This window comes from Apteryx rowi, unplaced genomic scaffold (assembly GCF_003343035.1).
Source record: "Apteryx rowi isolate R43461 unplaced genomic scaffold, aptRow1 scaffold_65, whole genome shotgun sequence".
Lineage (NCBI taxonomy): Eukaryota > Metazoa > Chordata > Aves > Apterygiformes > Apterygidae > Apteryx > Apteryx rowi.
Window position 1 is genome coordinate 2234922 of NW_020450927.1, and position 19597 is coordinate 2254518.

Here is a 19597-nt window from a genome sequence, read left to right on the forward strand (position 1 = left end):
TTGTCCTAAAACAGATTAAAGAGAAGAGAGAAAAAATAAGCTGTACTTAAAGATATAATGTTCGGGACTGATGCAGAGTTTCTGAGAGTAGACAGGCTGTGTTTTGATTCTCTTCCATCTTCCCTTCTCCAACCTCTGCAAAGAAAATCAGGTTTGCAGTAAAGCCCTCCTCTGTGTATTGCAGCGTCTGTCTTCCTGTTGAGGGTTGCCCTGGCAGACTCCTTTCCCCTCTRTACAGTATTGTAGTTTCTGCCCCTTTTAAGGATGAAAAGCTGCTATAATCACCAATATTCACAGTCTAGATCAGTAGCTGTGTGTTTCCAGAGTGGAAGGTGATGCTGCCTGCAGGGCTGACCAACTTAAAAGGCCAGGTCTTTGGATCTGATGTAGTGCTGAAGAGAAGTCCTCTTGAAGCTGATGGTAGAGCAMGAAGTTGAGCATGATGGCAAGAAAAGTGAAATCCATCTGCCTTGTACCAAACAAGAGAGTAATTTAAATCCTCCTAATTGCTTCTACTCATCCTGGTGATGTTAAGTCTTTTCTCCCTTTAAGTCTTTTCTGCCCCCCACCCCCAGCTCATGCACTAAGCCTTTGAAAGAAACGACTAATGTTATAATTAAAGTATCAATTTGGCAAGATTTCTTTGTCTTAAGATCTTCTTTCTTTCAGGTTGGGTTAGCGCAGCATTCGTAGTCTCCGGAGAGTATTCTTCAGCTCCTTCAGGAGCCTTCTGTACCATCTCTGAAATCTTTTCACTTCACTTAATTTGAATTTTTTTCCTATCCACTTTTGAGGCATAACAAATGATGAATAAGATTAAGTTTTAGCAATTAATAATAAAGGCGTTAAAGGAACAAGTGTACGTTTTCAATGGAGGCAGGGGTTTCTTCTAGCTCTATGCAAAACCTGGGCCCTGTGTTTGAGCTGGATCAGGTGGTTTGCAACTGAACGGTGGGAAGAGGATTAATGTCTTGGAGGTAGGCAGTTTGTGGAGGGGAAAGTGGGGAGACATGTCGCCACAATACAGGAAGGCTTGTGAGGAAATTGAGTGATAGCACRATGCTGACAAAAATAACCCAAGAAATATTGTATTGGGTGTAGTAAATCTTGGAAGCATTGTGTTTTCTTTAATGGATATAGTATCTATGAGTGGCTCTGAGGCTTATGATGGCTGTGTCTGCTCTGTGCTTGGTGAAGGTGGTAGTTGGAGCAGTTTAACCCCCTTTTGAAGGGGAGCTGCAGAAGGGGGAGAATCGACGCTGTCCCAATGCCCCCAGCTAGGTCCCCTGGCAGCATCATGGGATTGCACGGTGATTTGGGTGACCTGTGAAGCTGACCCCTTCTCTTGAGTTGTGTGTAGCAAGAAATGGGCACGCTTGTTCTGTGCAGGGGAAGCTCTTGTGTCATCGACATAGTATTTGAACACCTTCCAAAGGAGCCTTTGAGATATTCAGCTTTATGCAGCAGCCAGGTGGGCATCCATATTCAATAGGGCCTCTCTGCCTTTCACCACTCTACCACCTCTCTGCTGAGGGCCTCCAAGCCCTTTACAGACAATCTGCTTGATGGGAGATGTGTGTTTGGTGTGCCGTRTCCCCCACTGATATGGGAAATAACGATTCCTCTTATGGACAACTGGACAGGATAAAAAACCTAYGACAGAGATGATTCAATGGCTTTCCCCTTTGATTTCTCTGTGCAAATTACTTGCCAGCAGGTCTCAGCTGCTTCAGTTTTGCCGTTATTCAYGTCTCCTTGCAAATCTGTTCTGTGGACCTCCTATAGTCTGCAGACTGTGGGTGAAAGGCATGTTTTCRATCCTCTTCACAAAAGCATTCAGCAGATAGTTCTTGCCTACAGATTGCTTTTGGAGTTGTTTGTTCCTGATCTTCATAATTTGTGTCGTTCTGGTTAGCTCTATCAGTCATGTGGCYGTGGCCATAACTCTTTGACTTGACTGATGGCTTTGAAAATGTCCAATTCTTAAGTGGCCTACTCCATCTTACAAGGGGGTGTTTGACTCTTCTGTTGGGTGAATTAAACAGGATCCCCAAAATGGATCACATAATGTTACCAGTTCTTTGTAAATTGTGGGCGGCTGTTTGTTTGTTTTGCAGTGACAGTGACATATCTAGCGGTTGCATTGTGGATTTCACRCTTGACGATTAGTTCTGAATTCATTGTATTTGTCTATTGAAGGATTCAATTAGAGTGCTTGAAAGTTCCTGGGAAGTTAACGTGCTGAAATGTTGGAAATCATCAGTTTTTCGTTCAGTAACTCACCTGCAGACTGGCCCCACACCTTTCATCTGCAGATCACTATTGCAAAGGGGGACTAAAATTATTCTCCATTTGYATGGAACATGGGAGGGAAAGGGAGGAGTGACATTTTCCCAGCATTGCATGAGACAGTGGGAGTGATTGTGAACAAAGCCCGGGGCTCTTGAAGCAGTAAAGCTGCACTGCTTATACCAGCACTGACCTGAAAGGCACAAAATAAAATTCAGAGCTTCCATCTCCAGTTCTTACTGCTGCCGTTGCAAGACCCTCTGTCACCTTTCCGTAGCTTTTGGACAGCACAGATTGACTGTGCTATGCTGCCTCCAACGCAACACCACGACCAGCGGACATAGTGGCACAGTGGGGCCAGAGGTGCAAGTCGCAGCATTGTTACCTTCTGAAAAATGTTGAAACTGGAACTCCGCAGCTGGAATGTCGGTGGCTCCCTTTCCCAGGTGATATTTATCCTGTTTGTCATTTATTTTTCTCTACTTCAAAACAGTAAGCTCTTCAAACCCTTGGTTGTTCAGAGCCCATGTGTCCTGGGAAACCTACCTGTTTCTAAAAGGTAGCAGTGCCAGAGGCAGCAGGGTTGAATTGAACACAAAGCAAGCATCCATGCGTGCTTTCCTCCCTTTGATCACAAAGTGCTTCTTATTCTTGGAGAGCATGCTTGAAGTGCTCAGAGAGACAACAAGCTGCCTGCAGCTGATCCTGCCCCAAAATGCAGAGGCTGGGCTGGACACCTGCATCTCTGCCTGGATCCATCAGTGAGGGACARGCTTTGCAGCAATATGCAGCTGAGCCCAACCATATTCCCAAGCAATGGATGAACCTGCTCTTGGATGAATGAGAGCCTGTTGACTGAAGCTAGTTTTAGACAAGAAATAGAGACTRCTGGAGAGAAGAGGGGAGGTATTAAAAGTCTTTGCCTGTTCAGTGGACTGCGTTCCCCATCAGCAGATGCAAAGTTCTCATATGTTTCTCACTGATTTGAGCACCAGTAAAACAGCAGAGGCCGAACTGACTCCCTGCCACTTCCAAATATTTGGGAGATTAGCAACTCATCTGCTTTATTCTGATTTAGCTATGAGAATCTAGGGATTTTTGACTTCTTGACCTGATGACTGCAATATACTGTACCTCAAAAAGAAACATGAGGCTTGGAAAACTCCAGCTGGCTCTGAATGTGTGGCCATTTGCCCACTGGCCTGAGTGGTTCAACATGAACATGTCATTTTGGTGTSTCTATTGCTGCTCTGGCTCTCCATCAAATACCAATTATCTGAATCTCTGAACTTCATCTTCAAAGCTGTCCAAGGCTGGACCCAAGGGATCTTCAGATTGTTTGATCTCTCCTCCTATTGCCCGTTGTCATCAGCACCTGTACCAGTGTCGTTCCTCGGGAAGAGTGTGATGTCCCATAACTCTGCCAGGTGAGGGTGGCCATGACCCACTGCCTTGGGCCCCATGTGGAGCCAGAATGGCCTTTATCTCCTCAAGGGACTGGCTTATAAAAGGAGCTCTTTCATGCTAAGAGTCCTGACTTCAGTGCTGGTTCCTCATCTGGAGTCCCCTCTTGTCTTCTCCCCATCTGTGGAGATGATTTCCCGTTTGGGCTGCCTTTTCTCTGTGTTTTCATGTTGTCATTCCCTTTCCTTTCTGCCTCTATTTTTGTTCACAGCAAAGTCTTCTCCTATTAGCGTGGGGTGTCAGTGCAAACTAGCATGACAAGGTCTTTTGAATTGTTCATAAAGCTTCATATTAATCCTGTCTAATACAAGCCCCTTTAGGGCTTTAGGACCTAGTAAAAGTGAGAGACATCAGGTAGTATCTATAAGAAAATCTGATTTAAATCACAAGCTTTCTCAAAGGTACCATCAGTACCTGCCCCTTTTTAAATGGGACAGTGATGTAATGGGTAATCTCAGGCTCAGTATCTCATAGTTTTTCCCCATTTATCATTCTATGTCACCAACAGCTTGTCAGCTTTTCATTCCCCAACTCATATGTCTGCTGGCACTCCATAAATGTGCTCTCTTTCTTCAGCATAGTCAGCTTTATACTCTGTTTCTTGCTACAGCTTTCTCACAATAAGGTGAGCACACGACTCTTGTTTAAGAGCACAGGAACAACCAAAGGCCAACAGCTGCTGCTAGAAGGGAATATGAGAAGTAGGATGTTTCCTTTTTTCTTTTTTTCTTTCTTTTCACCAGTTATTACTTCATCAGAAGACTTTCTCACGACCGTTCTGCTTAAGAAATCTTCTCAAACCTTTTTGGGAAATTCAGGTGAACTTAAATCAAGTGATTGCTCTTGTTCACATAACTGTTGGTTCGTTCAAAGTGGATTTGTGAAGCACAGCTTCCCTCTACAGAAGCTTTCTGTACCTTTTGGACTCCCTGTTCTAGTCTTTATTGTCATTGCAGTGCAGTAGTCAGACTTTCTGGTCTGCAATTCCCTACATCATTTCTACTGTCTGTTTGCCAATTTCTGTTTAAGCACCAGGTTACACACTGCAAAGCTAGTTCAACACTCTTCTTTTAGTTCCATTACACCTCTTGGGTAAATACCATCTGATCCCACTGATTTGCTACTGTTTGATCCATGTTTTCCAAACCTTCTGTTGTCAGTTCTGTCCCATAACCTTTTCTGACACCCTCTTAGAAGGAAGGTGTTTTTCCTCAAATTGTGGTGCTCAGAACTGAATATGATCCATGAGCTGARCCCTTGCTAGTGCTGAGGAGAGCAGAAGCATTACCTGATGTCTTACAGATGGTATTTCTTGTTATACATCCCATTATAATTGGCTTTTTCACAGCAGTGTGGTACTGCTGCCTCATCTTTGGCACATAATCCAATATTTCTCCTCTACCTACCCTATCCTTTCTGCTGCCTACTCTTATCRTTCTGAGACCTGTTTGGTAACTGGTTTGTGGCAAGCATGTTTAATGGTGGCAAAAAGCAGTGGATTAAGGTGTTTGAAGATGGATGGCTTTTTGTTTCAAAGAACAGAAGCAGCAATGCTGTTGTCACCCCCCAGCAACTGTATACCCACTCTGGACTCAAAGAAGCTCCTGAAAGGATACAAGTGGGTTGCAGCATCCGTGATATTTTTGTTCTCTTGGTTATTTTTTTCAAAAAGAAAGCCCATTTTCAGATGGGATGCTTTCATGTGGCRGGTTCTCCTGTTAAAGCTTGACCTGGACCCTACAGTCCTTTGAGTGGAGTACACTGATCAAGGGAAAGCGTTGCTGCCCTGGTGTGAGCGAGAGTGCATGGGGCTCTGGGAAGAAGAAGTCAGAGCATGGTGGTGTCCCCTGAGGTCTGCCTGGTGGTAGCAGATACACTCATGCGGTGAGAGAGGAATGTCAAGGTTGGACAGGAGAGCAGCGAGGAGCCAGGAGGATTTGCAGTGAGAGGAGGAACAAATCATTCATACTCCCGCTGCCCAGATGGGCTGGGCATGTTGTTTGAATGGTGCCCTTGYGTGTAGGAGGACAGATGGCTGGCTTCTCCCCGGCTCCAGCTCACCAAGCTCTCCTGCTTGCCATCACAACCTTTAATGCTCTCCTCCGTCGCTCGTGTGTGCCTGTGGCTTTACRAGGCCCAGCAGGAAGGGGCTGCACTGACACAGAGGGGTCAAATGTGGCCCAGGCTTGGCACAGGTGGAGTGCGGCTGTGATGGGTGGATGTTTCCATGCCAAAGGCCCGGCTAAGTCTGGCAGTGCTCTACTGAGCGCTGAGGCTCYTGTAATGGATCTCTTCCGTGCTAGAAATGAATCTGTCTGACCAGGAGACCCAGGTGGGCAGGAGAGATGTTGCAGGTGGGGACTGTGCTTTCTGCTGGGGGTTCTTTAAGCCTCCTTGTGGGGATCCCAGCAGGCGGCACAGCTCTGGCTGTAACCAAGTGCTTTGCAGCCTGGCTTTATAGAGTTTGGATGCCCAAAGCCGCAGAACATCAGCCCTGATCAGAGGAGCAGTGCCCTGCTGTCCTTGGCCAGGCCCATCCAGCCGGGGCTCTTTGCAGGCAAAAATGGGACGTCCCCAGCAATGTAACCTAAATACACCAGGGAGCAGAATCCTTCAATGGGAGTTAGGCGCCTTGCTCTCTCGGCGATGCCACCCTCCTTCTGATTTGGAGCATTCCCAAATGGCTGTCAGTCAGCGTTGCTGGCCCTGTTCTCACTCACATACAGTATTATCTCTACCCGCTGCTGTAAATTGGCTCTGAGCAATCCTTGATCTGTCAGCATCGCCTACCCACTTTCAGATGTCACCAGCCCCCGCTGCTGCCCTGCTCAGTAACGTGTCTCTCYGAAATGTAATAATTCATTAAGTTGAGTTTAACTTTTTTTTTTTCCTCCATCTCTGCCCCCCCTTCCTCCTTCTAATGGACAAAAGCAATTAGACTCTATTAGGGACTGGGAGTCTGGAAAGTGTCACCCTTGGAGATGCTGCAGCAGCTAAATGGACCTCGTCCCTCAATGTGTCGAGCACCTGCTGCTTGCAAATTAGAGCTCCTTGAGCAAATGGCTGGGTAGCGGGAAATGTCCCTCCCYGTAACAGCCCAGCTGCTTCTGGCAGTTCCCTCAGTGGCAATGGGCCGGGCATTTTCCTAAGTGAACTGTGCCCAGCAAACTTGGGGCTTTGTAAGGAGATCACTGAAAAAGATGTTCCCATCCTTTCCTATAGAAAGGATGTTTTTAGGCTTAGCTGGTCCTTCTGGCAGGGTTTCRTTCTGGACGCATCACGACAGCTTCRCTCGCTGAGCAGCCCATGCTGTGAAAGGAGGCAAAGGCACCAGCCTCAGCACAGCAGGAGCTACCAAGCGGTCTGGAAAGCAGGAAGGACAGGCAAGCAGGAGGCGAGAGAGAGAGGCCACATTCCCAGCTGGTGTAAATCAGCGTGGTTGTACTGGCTTCACTGGAACCATGCTGACATATCCCAGCTGAGGATCTGGCCTGCAAGGGGTGTCTCCTGAGCTGTGGAGGGTGACACTCAGGGAACTGTAAWTGGAGGAGAGCTGCCTAGTCCCAGATGACTTGTAGAGACCTGTGCTCCTGCCCTCTGGGCTCTTTACCTGCAGGTGAGTGGGTCCAGAACTCACTGCTTCCTTAGTGGGAAGGTTTCCAGTCACCCCTGTTTGCAGAATATATCTGCTGGTGCAAATTTTCTGCTAAGAAACTTTCCAGTGTGAGGTCATGCCTGCATGGGACTAACTTTCCAAGTGCAGGAGGAGATGGCTTTCACCAGCTGAGCAAATCCAGGGGGAGAAAGGCAACTTGTCTAGAGACTCTGGCTGTAAATGGCACCTTGTCATTTCTTGATGCCCCAAATTTGCTAATGAACAGAGGCTGGTGAGGGATTTGAGGGATGAAGGCACAGCTGCAGTTGTCCTGCCTTCTCTCCGTGTAGCACAAGGATGTTTTTTTCACATGAGGTGCTCAAAATGGGAAGTGTATTTGCCCATTGGTTATAGGGGATTCTTTCTTCTTCCCTGTCATCTTGCTTTCCTCCTGCCCTTCTTCCTTCCATTTAGGTTGTTTTTCTCTTCCTTTCCTTTTGTTCTCTCCCCCTCCCCTGCCCTAGGAAGAGAAAAAGTCTCATTTCGGTCTGAAATCCAGAGATAGAGGGGGAGAGTCATTTGATGCTTAATGCCAGAACGGCAGGAAACTTAACCTCCCTAGGGTGGAATTGAAAATGCTTGAATTGTCTGGGGATCTTAAACAAGAGATGCAGGGAACATTTAGGGCTTTTCACACAAACAGACACACACGCGCGCGCAAACACACATGCACAAGCCCACACAGCATTAAGGATGTAATAGCTCAGCTGGGGTAATGCACTTGAACTCTCTTCACAGCAGACAGACCAATTCTTTCGGTTGCTTTGAATATTTTGAGGATGGAGAATGCTGCTAGTCTCCGGGGAGGGAGACATTCGTCTTGTAAAAAGCACAGTGCCATTTGTTCTTCATAATCACGCTTCTTTCAGAGCGTAATTAGAGCTCTGTGGGACCAGGAGGGGGCTCAGGCCATGAACTCAATTTTTCATTGGCTTTTTTCCTCTGTGCAACTTGGGCTTTGGTCCTGCTGGAAGTTTGTGGCTGGAACGGAGGCTGGCCCCACATGTGTGGGGAGCTCAGGGTGCGAGCAGGGGCCAGGATGGGGCCTTCACCCATCCACTTCCAAGTGCGTTRATGGACTGGAGTGTGGCTGTTGCTGCTGGGATCTCTAGGCATTTGTGTTGGATGGGGAGCTGCAGCCAGCAAATTCCATTCAAATAATATATTTGCAAGAAAGAAGGGATGTGCTGAGGGGATGTCTGGTGTGGGACACCATCACTGTGCATGAATGTGGCTGCCAATAGAGGTATAACACATGGGTTGAGATGTTCCAGGTACTTGGTGTGTGTGAACGCTGGGTGCGGGACCTTCTAGATGCAAGTCCAAATGTGTTGTCTTGTGTACAACACRCAGCATTGGTGTGAGGACAGCATGTGTGTGTGAGGTTGCCTACATTTTTACCCCTGTATTTCCTGCTAAATATTTCCTTTTCTGTTTGTTCATGATGGCCTTTGCATAAATGCTTAGGGTTTTGTGTGTTTCTTCAGATGGGGGGGGTGAAAATCTCCACTGTTGGTGGAGTAGCCTGAACGGGCCTTCTGCGCATGGCCACGGATGTGTGCATATGAGAAAGCAGACCACGCTTGTCAGCAGGGTCTTGTATTTTAACCAAATGTGTGAATGTGTACATAGTCTTAGCTGCATATTGGCATCTTCACACGGCTTTGGCTGGGATATAGGTGAAATCTCACGTCATATATACCTAGGAGTGTGTGTCAGCACGGAGATGTTAGTACATCCGTGCATCATGTGCGTGAGGCCGCGTGGATCTGCATGTGCAGCGGGCACAGTGTTAGTCCTGGCTGGTGTTACTCGGTGCTCAGTCTGTGCAGGCGCGTGACCTTGCTCTGGGTGGCTGAGCACTGCGCCCACTGGGTTCTGGCCGGGTCTGGGGAGTTCCCATGGCAATGCGGCCCTCCCTTTACAGGGACCGGTGGCTCGGCTCRGGCTTGGGATGCAGCATGAACGTAGGATGGGAGCGAGGGTGGGTAAGGGAAGAGGGGACTGGTTCCTGCCTGAATCATGCATTTGGGATTTGCAAACCACGTACCAGACCCACAGCCTGTCCTACTGCCTTGGAAGCACCTGAGCCTCAGCAAGTTCAATTGCTGTCACCTCCCCATCTCCCAGGCTTTCAGCCCTCTCCTGGTGGGTCTCTGTCCAGCAAACCTGCAAGGGTGGACGCTGGATCAGGAGTCAGGACTGCTGAGCTGTGATCACCCTGACCCACCCTGGCTAGCAGATTTTTCCAGCCATTCTTCCCGGGATCCCTGTGCGTTAATTATTCCTCTGCAGCAGTATGCAAAATGTCAGGTTGTGGAAGGAGATATGTGGTGAGTAATTGGGGAAAATGCTGGAAGGTCTGTGTGTAAGTTGGTGGTGGGATCTCAGCTGGAAGCTGGCGTGGGACTGGTCATTGCTCCTTGACAGGAGGTGTGGGACACAACRAGGTGCAAAAAAGGACAACAGGGATGTTTGAAGCTCCAGGAAAACCCTCCAAAGAGGGAGAAGGAAAGGAAGATCATAAATCTGAGCCCAAAACTGTGGACCCTAGTGAATGACCTTGCAAAGGATCACTAAGAGTTTCCGACTTCCTTGTCTTGCAACGTGAGAAGAGAAAAAGGCCTGATGAACTGCAAAGACAGCAAACCACAACTGCACAATAACTCAATAATGCACAGCCGTGAAACCCACAGCCTCATGGTGTGGCCAAGGCAGTCAGAAGCAAAAAGCCGTGTGACTGTTGCATGACTATTAAACTTACTCTCGTAGGTTTAATGGGGAGCCAGATTTTGGAAGGGGCATCAARCCTCCAGGCATGGTGCCTTACTGGAGATCAGAAAGCTATCCAGGGTGAATGCTGGGTTACCAGCCCATGGTGGGGTTTTAAGCTGGGCAAACATTTGGTAGCTGTTGTCAGAGAAGCAAATGGACTGTGTGAGCCTTGGACGGGGGCATTGCCTTCGTTTTTCCCCGTGCACCTTATCCTCCCCTTTACAAGAAGGGCTTTGCATCACTTCTCTCCCTCTGTGTTTGTCCTGTCTCTCTTGAGTGTAAATTCCTCCATTTGGACACTGTCTCTTCTGATATGTTTGGGGCACCTGAGGTCTTGCTGTATGGGAAGGGCCCCAGGGAAGGGAAAAGAGAGGAGAGGAAAGCCTGAGGGCCAAGCCATGCTCCTCCTCATCTTGTGCTCCCCTCTGTTCACCTCTGCCCCTCCTGCTTGGGCCCCCAAGCAGGGCTGCAGAAGAAGAAATCCTGCCTTTGTGCCCTAAAGCAGTGGTACAGAGAAACCAAGATGGTGCTGGAGTTGCGTGGGGTTATGGGAACGTCCTCCTTGAACAGCAGCAGCTTCTAGCTAGGGTCATGTCGGGCTGAACGGCAGAGCAGTGGTGTATTAGCTCACGTGCATCAGCATCTTTTCTCCCCCAAAGAAGCCCCCTCCCACCTCTCTTTGCCCCTCTGTTCATTCGTTCATTCATCTCATCCATCCGTTCTCTAGCTGCGCTTTGCCTGGAGGTGACCATTTGTCTCACCCGTCTTCCCTCCCCTGCTCTTGGGGCTTGCTCTCGCCCTCGGTTACTGCCTCTCGCCCAGGACTCCTGGCTGGCAGAGCCCGTTGTCCTCCCACGCCGCACACCGGGCCCCTGTGCACCTCACCGCTCCTCAGCCGCACTCCCCAAATCCCCTCTCCGCCCTTTTCCAGGGAGTTCGCCAAAGAGCGAGAGAGAGTGGAGAATCGCCGAGCCTTCATGAAGCTGCGGCGCCAGCAGCAGATCGAGCGGGAGCTGAACGGCTATCGTGCCTGGATAGACAAAGCAGGTAAAGGCTGGACGACTGCTAGCCGGGGCCACTGCTGCTGGGTGCTGGAAAAGTGGCGGGGCCCAGAGCCCTGTCTGCCTCTGCCCTCGTGTGGTATCAGTGGTTTTCCAGTTAAATCTGTCCCTGTGGCATTTTGGTGCTCAGGTCAGGGCTTCTGCCCCCACCTGGAAGAACACAGGTGGCGGTAGAGGCGTTTTTTGGCTTTCTGCTGACTTCTGATGGGGCAAGCTCCATGTGCAAGTGCTGGCCTCCAACCTGTCATGAGCATGCAGCTTGCCTCCTTGCTTCTTACTGAAAGAGCTACCCTAAGGGTTCTGCTAGGTTGTGGGGGTCAGTTCAGTCATCCCGCTCTGGCAGGGGAAGACTTACACCTCCATCTAAAATACAGACTTAAAGTACTGTTAACTTGAAACAAGGCCTGAGCCACAGATCTCGGCTTTGGTCTTGGATTCAGATGTTTCCGCTGCTCAGGGCAGTTTGGATTTGGAAGTTTAGTTCAGGTTGATCCCTGCAGGGTGGAATAGTTTTGATGAGTCAGTGCATCCAAGACTGTCTTGCTTGTCCCAACCACACTTTCAGGCTGTTCCAAGTTCAGCACTTTTTTCTTTTCCAGAAAGCTGACAATTTGCAGGCTCTCATCTTAGTGTCTTAAAATGAGTGTAGCACTATCTACGTGCAGATCTGGCTTGGTGTGCATTAGTTAGATCCTTTTCTGCCTAGACTGGCTAGCCCTATGACCCAGCTTTTGTGAGATCTACAACAGAGAGACAAATCTACCAGCTTTTAGAAACTGTGAATCCATAATTAAAGTTAGCTTGCAAATGTGTGGGGAGAAAGACTTTGTGCCTCTTTGAGGAGTTAGGAGAGGGTGAGGAGTCCTTCAGAGACGTTAGGGGGATATGCGAAGGACTCTCCTCCAAAGGCATAACTCAGAAACTGGCTTTTCTCTCCACAATATTCAAACTATTTGGTGAGGTTATGGCGGAGGAAGAACGGTTGATTAGAATTATTTTTTTCCCAATGTAACGTGCTGTAACCCTTGCCACCCCCGACAATTTGATTTTGGATGCTTACCCAGTACTTGACAAGGGTCTGCAGCCTACTTTTGGGCTGGGCAAAATGCTTAGGTACAAGGCAGTAAAGTTTGGCACTTTAACGACATCCCTCAATTGACAGTGTCTTGTCTCCTGATGCTGATGCTAAACTGTGTGTTTTGTGTAGAGGAAGTCATGCTGGCTGAAGAGAACAAAAACGCTGGGACTTCAGCCTTAGAAGGTAAGATGAGTAATGCCCTGCCTAAGTATCTGCTGGTTGGTCCTTGTGCTTGCCTGCAGCTGGAGATTGAAATCTCTAGAGGCCAGGAACCAGCTATGACGTGAGGAGGGAGGTCTGGGAATGGCCTCAGGGTTCCTCCTGGCTAGCGGGTCTGTGGCCCCAGAGAGGGCTGCAGGGAGGTGGATTGAGAGCAGCCTAGTGGGACTGGGGATAGCACAAGCCCATGGAGAGCATGGAGCCCAGGGGACGTCTGGTCCTGCCCACAGGACTAGCTGGGAAGCAGGTCATGGCTCCATCCTGTTACCAGACCTGAGCTAGCCATGTACTGACTTGCAGGTCCCAGTCTGATGAGCAGATTGCTGGCAGAGCTCGGCAGCCACAGCTCCTATTCCCACTCCTCTTTCCTTTCCAGTGCTCAGGAGAGCAACCATCAAAAGGAACCGGACAGATGCCATGAATCGTGACTCCAGTGACGAGCACTGTGTTGATATCGCCTCAGTGGGTGAGCGGAGGCTGGCTCAGAGAAGACCTCTTCATCCAAACTTGGGTCAGTGCAATTTGAAGCTTCCTTCCCCAAAGCCTCTGCTACACCAGCACACCATGTCAAGTTGTGAGGGTTGCATCCAGCATGTGGAGGTTGTCACAGATCCTCTGTCTCTGCTAGTGCGGTAGCAAATGGGGGCAAACCGTCCACTGCACCTTGTGCCATTTAGGAACTGTCTGGTTAAGTCCTGTCCCATAAGAGCAGGCTCTGTGAGCCATCCATCCTCTTTCCTTGTCATGAAGCAGTTGGAAGCACTTGACAAGTTCACTCACCTTGGCATCCCCCCTGTTTCCCCTCAGGTAACCCCTTGAGTCGCTCCAGCATCAAAGGTGCCAAATTGAATGGCGCCTCCTATTTCCGGCACAAAGAGCGACTCCTGCGCATCTCCGTCCGCCACATGGTGAAATCCCAGGTCTTCTACTGGATTGTCTTGAGCCTGGTGGCTCTCAACACTGCTTGCGTGGCCATCGTCCACCACAACCAGCCAGCCTGGCTCACCCACTTCCTCTGTGAGTCCCAGGTCTTTGTGTAGGTGTGTTAGAGCATTGCATGGGCGCAAAAGGGAAGGCAAAGCGTCCTGGGCCTGGGGCCAACCTTTTGTCTCCRGCAAGCTGCGTGACTGTGCGGGAGCTCCAGCACCTGAAGGCTGCAGCATGCTCTTGGGCTGGCTGGCTTCTTGCCCCGGGAGGCATGGGAATGAATCCCACCAGAGTTGTGCTGGTTTGAAGCTAGGGTGGGGATCAGGGGAATAACCTGAATTACGTTCATTGTTGGTAATGAAGGGCTGTGTACAGCCACCTGCTATTGCCCTTGGCCCTGTGGCTGTTGATGTCTCTCTCAGCCCAGTGGGCAAACATGGAGGAGTTTTACAGGCCCTGTGCCCTTCAGATCTGTCATGTTTGTTGAGAAAGAGGAGCAGACTGAGTCTCAGTTGGATTTATCTTAAAATTGCAACAGTGATTACGAAAAGTTTGCTGAAAAATCCATCTCTAAACGCTCACAAACAATTGTGGGGGCCAAGCTGGAAAGGTGCAAGTTGCCAGTGGGGTCTGGGCAATGGTCGTGGGAAAACCTCCTGGTTAAAATTTTGGTGYAGTAGCAGCTGGTAGAGCATGATATGGAGATCCCTGAGGCTGATGCTGGTTACTGAAATGTTCCCCTAGCCCTCTGTGGGCCAAGATACAAGGTCAGGTCTTGGAGGCAGTATATCCACGTTCATTCTAGTGTGGTGCTAATTGCAGAGCAGCACAGTCCAACCCCGTGGCAGTCATGYATTACTCCTGAGCTGCTGCAGTAGGGAGAGTGTTGGTTTCTCAGCCGTGTTATTACTTCACCTTGAAAATGTTCCCATCAAGCACCAGGCCTGCCCAAATCTGCATTTGCACRCTCAGGCCTGCCGCGATCCCAGCATGACACAGTGTGGTATGGCAGCTGGTCATGGTGAGAAGCATCTTTTGGAGAAGGTGAAAAGCCAGATTCTTGCCTGCTAATGTTCATGAAATAGCTTGAGGAGCTTTTCACTGGCTCTTGGCTGTTTGGCTCAGTTACACTGGCCAAATTCCAGCTGTGCAATGATTTACATCCAGATTGCTAATATTCCCCTACAGTGTAGTGTGGTTAACGTCTTTGCTGATGCCCCAACCACTGTTGTATACTGTTGAACAGCTGCTCTGTTCCATGCCAGCCTTCTCTGGTCTTCTCAGAAGCCTCTGGGACAACAGTGCACCCGCCCTGAAACATTAACTCATGAGGTCGGTTCTCTGTTATTCGCAAATTAGCTCCTCACAGACAGGCTTCCTCCAGCTCATACCCTGGCCTGAGCAAACTGGGAGAAGCAGCCTACTCCTCAACTTGTCTCACCTCTTGGTGTGCGATGTGGGCTACTGATGGGTGCAAATGGAGCACTCTGCACAGCTCTGCACCCCTGAGGATCATGCGTCTGGRTTTTCTCTGTTTCAGACTATGCAGAGTTCCTGTTCCTCGGTCTCTTCCTCCTGGAGATGTCCTTAAAGATGTATGGGATGGGGCCACGCCTTTACTTCCATTCTTCGTTCAACTGTTTCGACTGTGGGGTAAGCAGCCCCAAAAATGCTGCAGGCCAGGGGGATGTTTGACAGGCTGCTGAGAGCATAAGGCACCCGAGGGGGAGAGGAGCGGGACAGCCCTCTTAGAGCCCAGGGGAGCCCTTTCTCCTGGGACAGCCTGCTCTTGCCAGGCTGAGACCCCAGGTTTTGGGGCAAGGTTGCTGAGYGCCTCATCCTCAGGCATGGGAAACAGATTTCCTGTGACAGCCTGTCCTGAGCTGTCTGTGCTCATCTTCAAAGTGCACATGCGCGATTCTCATGGCCATGTCTGCTTCTCAGGTTACAGTGGGAAGCATCTTCGAAGTGGTTTGGGCTATCTTCAGACCAGGGACTTCTTTTGGGATCAGTGTCCTACGAGCCCTCCGGCTCCTGCGAATATTTAAAATAACCAAGTATGTACCAAATATCCGTGCCTGTCACCTTCCCGCTTGGAGCTTGGCTTATGGCCCAGATCCGATCAGTCCTGCTCTCATGGCAGCCTCACTGTTCGTGCTCCAGCAATGCCTGTGTTTTCCAGATATTGGGCATCCCTGAGGAATTTGGTGGTCTCACTGATGAGCTCCATGAAATCTATTATCAGTCTGCTCTTCCTCCTCTTCCTCTTCATTGTAGTCTTTGCCCTGTTGGGAATGCAGCTGTTTGGAGGCAGGTAGGTTGTTGCAGTTCTGGGGAAAAGGAGCCTCGCTGGGTGTTTTCAAAGCCAAATGATGATGCCTTCTTGGGTGCCTAGGAAGATTGCAGCCTGCACCTCAGCATGTTGCTAGCAGTAGTACCTCTCCCATATAAGAGCCCTTGCTCAGTGCAGGGGAGTCCCTCTGGGCTGCATGGGCCCTTCTGGACAGGATGCATTTTRAGTTCTGGCACCAAATTCTCAGGAGACCTTCCTTAAAGTGGGGAAAAGTCATCCTAAGCACAAGAGAGCTGAGAGGATGGCAGTCTCTAGCTTGATGACTTCTTTACTCCAGCTTACTTGCATCCTTTTGGTTCCACTTCCAGGTTTAATTTCATTGATGGGACACCTTCAGCCAACTTTGACACTTTCCCTGCAGCCATCATGACAGTGTTCCAGGTAGGAGCTGAGTGGCACAGGAACACCAAGCAAATGGGTTGGAACCATCTGCTTGCTCCCCCCAGATGTCATATCCTGACTCCGTCTGGATGGGGCTTTTTAAAGCAAGGSAGCTCCCTTCTTACAATATAACTCACTTCCTATATCTCCTCCCATATAACAAAAGATATGGCTCTCTTCTCCATTATGCAAGGTGGAAGAGTTTCAAAACTCTTCTGAGGAGACCTAAATCCTCATCAGAGAGTCTGATCTCTTCTCCTTCAAGTACTGCAGCTGTAGAGCTGGGTTATTCTCTGTGTGGGGTCTCTGCCCTGTGCACATGAGTGGGATGGATCCAGTGGGCTGTCTAGGTCACAAGAAAGCACTGGTGATAGAGCTGCTGGCTTGTTTTTGTGCAGATCCTGACGGGTGAGGACTGGAATGAGGTGATGTACAATGGCATCCGCTCCCAGGGAGGCGTTCGCTCAGGCATGTGGTCCTCCATCTATTTCATCGTCCTCACCTTGTTTGGAAACTGTATCCACCTGGCTGTTGTGCTGTTAGTAAGAGACAACTCCATCTCGTCTCCCTCTCTGAGGGCATTCACCCTGCCCACCCACTCCTTATTTCTCCTCAGAGATGTAGCTCTCTCCTAACTAAGGGAGTCCTATCACATGTGGGGCAGCCCCAGACCTTCCAAATGTACAGAAGGAGGCTGTCAGGAAGTGCCTGTGCCCCCCACGCACCGAGGACTATGTGTATGGGATGGGTGAGGAGTTTGTTCCTTCAGCCGCTCCTCACCGAGCTGGTCAGGAGCCTCCAGAGCTGGGTTTGGGCTCCTTCTCCCTGGGTGTTTGTGGACACTGTGCCCTTAGCATATGGCTTGTGCGTCCTTAGCTGCTCACAGATACTCTGCTGAACGTTTTCTTGGCCATTGCTGTGGACAACCTGGCCAATGCTCAGGAGCTCACCAAGGTACGTCCTAGTTGCTCAGTTTTGTTCTCTTGCTGGTGTGAAGATTGCGAAGGATGGGGCGAGCAGGAAAGGCACCAAGAGCAGCACTTGTGACCATGGTCACTTTAGAGCTAAGGCCATTTTCTTCCTAAGCTCAGACTGCCTTGAAAGGGGTCAGGTCAAACTGRAAGTGGGGACTCTTCCTCCAGGAGGGTACACAGGGAGCTCTCCTGAAACACAAGCCTGTATTGTTGCTCAAAGCCAGTTAGACCTTGATTCAGGAAAGTACTTAAACCTGCTTGTCTCATGTCTCTCCAGGAACACCCACACTTCACATCAAGTGTGGCTAAACTGTTTCTCCATTTAAACTTGCCGGCTTCACTTGCCTCAGGCCAGATTGAGATAACTCTCATCTATCTGCTGGAGTCTGATGCAGGGATRACTATTTGTCAAGCGCTCTGGAGATGCAAAGTGTGAAGCGCTTTTCAGTGGTGTCAATAGTTATTCCCCATCTGCCTGTGGGGCAGTGGACATGATTTAGGATGCAATTTAGGATGGTGCTTGAAAAGGTTATTGGATTTGGTTGCTTTTAAGGCCATGCTGGGAAATATTTGGGGAATGCTGAAATATTGGGCCACCATTTGGATAATGGTGAGTAGGCGAAAGCTGCAAGCATCGTTGCTGCTCTTTGAATAGGCTCAGAGATCCCACACTGCCCATTTTTTGCAGAGCCCGTGCCTATTATGCATGTCCTCTGGGCTCCCCAAGAGGCCTCTACGCTGGTGTAAATCTGACCCGTTAGCAGCAGAGGAAATGGAGTGGAAGAGTTTGTGGTGCTAATTTGTCTTTGGGGCTGCACATGGGGGAGCGCTTTGCCTCCTGTGGCTAGTGCAGGCGGTGCTTCCAAGGGCTGCTGGCTGCCGATCGGATGAGAAGGGTAGGAGAGCCCTGGGGCATGCTGATTGCGAGGTTTCCCTGTCCCTCATGTGCCGTACCTCGCCTGGTGGCTCTGAAGCATCAATTAAGAGAACACTGAGTTTTTGAAAAGGCTGAATGAGCACTAATAGCACCTAATGAATTTTTTTCACCCAATGACACAGCTGTGCTCATTAAAGTAATATGGTGTCTGCCGGGGTCATTCATGGAGCCTTTGCATCCCACTCCATCAGGGTGATGCCTGTCTCGCCCCTGTGTCTATGAAGGAGAGAGCTGTGCTGATCTATACCGTCTGGGGTGGTTCCAGCTTACACAGCCCAGTTCTTGCCTGGAGTAGGCTGGGTTCACTTATTCAAGTAGCGTCAACGCCTTCATAAAGATTTGTTGTAGTGAGGAAGTTGTGCTCCTGTAGCATGAGGAGAATAAAAGCTGTCTTCTGGAAATACTGGTGCCTGCTCCCCCCTTCTCCCCTGAGTCTAGACTGGGGTCTTCTGTTGGTGTCAAAGGTAACCCCACACGCCCCTCGCTGCCTCTGAGGGGTGCATGTTTCCTTGAAATGCCAACGTCCCACTAAGCGACTCCTCTGTTTTCTCCATAGGATGAGCAGGAGGAAGAGGAGGCCTTTAACCAGAAGCACGCCCTTCAGAAAGCCAAAGAAGTCAGCCCAATGTCCGCCCCAAACATGCCTGCTATCGAGTGAGTGACCCTCCGCCATCACCGCTACCCCGGTGCCCCCTGAGCCCAGTGTGGGCAAGTTGAGTTTTGCTGCCCTAAGGACAGAGATGCGATCCGAGCCCCTAAAGCTGGGCCAGCCTCAGCTGGCTGCAGGGCTGCCTGCTCCCTGGGTGAGAAAGGAGGTCCTGCAAGGGCTGACTCCCTCTCAGGGTGTTTTTCTAAGGATGGATGGGTATCTACGTGAGTGGGCTCCCCCCAGACAGCAGTGCCTTTCRGAGAGGTGTCAGAGCAGTGAGCGAGACCAGGCCACCAGGAAGGACTTGGGGCTGCCAATTGCTGCCTCAAGCAGRAGCCTCAATGCTGGTGTATGGAAGAAGTCTGCTAAAAGAGGCTTTCTGCTCCAAATATAAAGCTCAGATACTCAGGGCTGCTGCTAGGGATAGSGAAGGAGGCCGGAGAAGGGAAAATTGGTCATTTCTTGAGGATGAAGAAGAAACACTGGTGACATTTGCTCCCATCTAGCATTTTTTTGGGGCAGAGGTGCAGGAGAGCAGCCAGGGATGTGGGGGAAAGAAAGGAGTCTTGGGAGCAGCAGTGTTGGAAATCTCCCCCAGGCGCCTTCTTTGATAGCAAATGCAGTTATGAGAAATGGAGCGGGTTTGCAAAACCACATTTGATTTTACAGAAATTTGATTTGGGGAAGAAAAAAACAAAATCACATAAAATCCCCGACACAGTGTTAAAAAGCCTATCTCTGCATTTCAGCAGAAGAAAGTTTTGTTTTTTCCTTTCTAGATGCTTTTTTTTCCTTTATTTTGCAGTGTCATATGGTCTAAATCACATAAAACTTT

General features: G+C 49.5%; 1 protein-coding gene across 3 annotated transcripts in view; it reads left to right on the plus strand.

The window, feature by feature from the left end:
• Positions 1-19597, plus strand: part of CACNA1E (calcium voltage-gated channel subunit alpha1 E) — a 117579-nt gene that overhangs the window by 53461 nt on the left and 44521 nt on the right. For all 3 annotated transcript variants that reach the window (XM_026084678.1, XM_026084679.1, XM_026084680.1), the window contains exons 8-18: positions 11115-11230; positions 12452-12505; positions 12918-13007; positions 13349-13558; positions 15009-15121; positions 15413-15525; positions 15651-15782; positions 16130-16202; positions 16601-16718; positions 17089-17156; positions 18670-18767. In XM_026084678.1, coding sequence (XP_025940463.1) covers positions 11115-11230; positions 12452-12505; positions 12918-13007; positions 13349-13558; positions 15009-15121; positions 15413-15525; positions 15651-15782; positions 16130-16202; positions 16601-16718; positions 17089-17156; positions 18670-18767 — 1185 coding nt within the window. The remainder of the gene's footprint in view (positions 1-11114; positions 11231-12451; positions 12506-12917; positions 13008-13348; positions 13559-15008; positions 15122-15412; positions 15526-15650; positions 15783-16129; positions 16203-16600; positions 16719-17088; positions 17157-18669; positions 18768-19597) is intronic.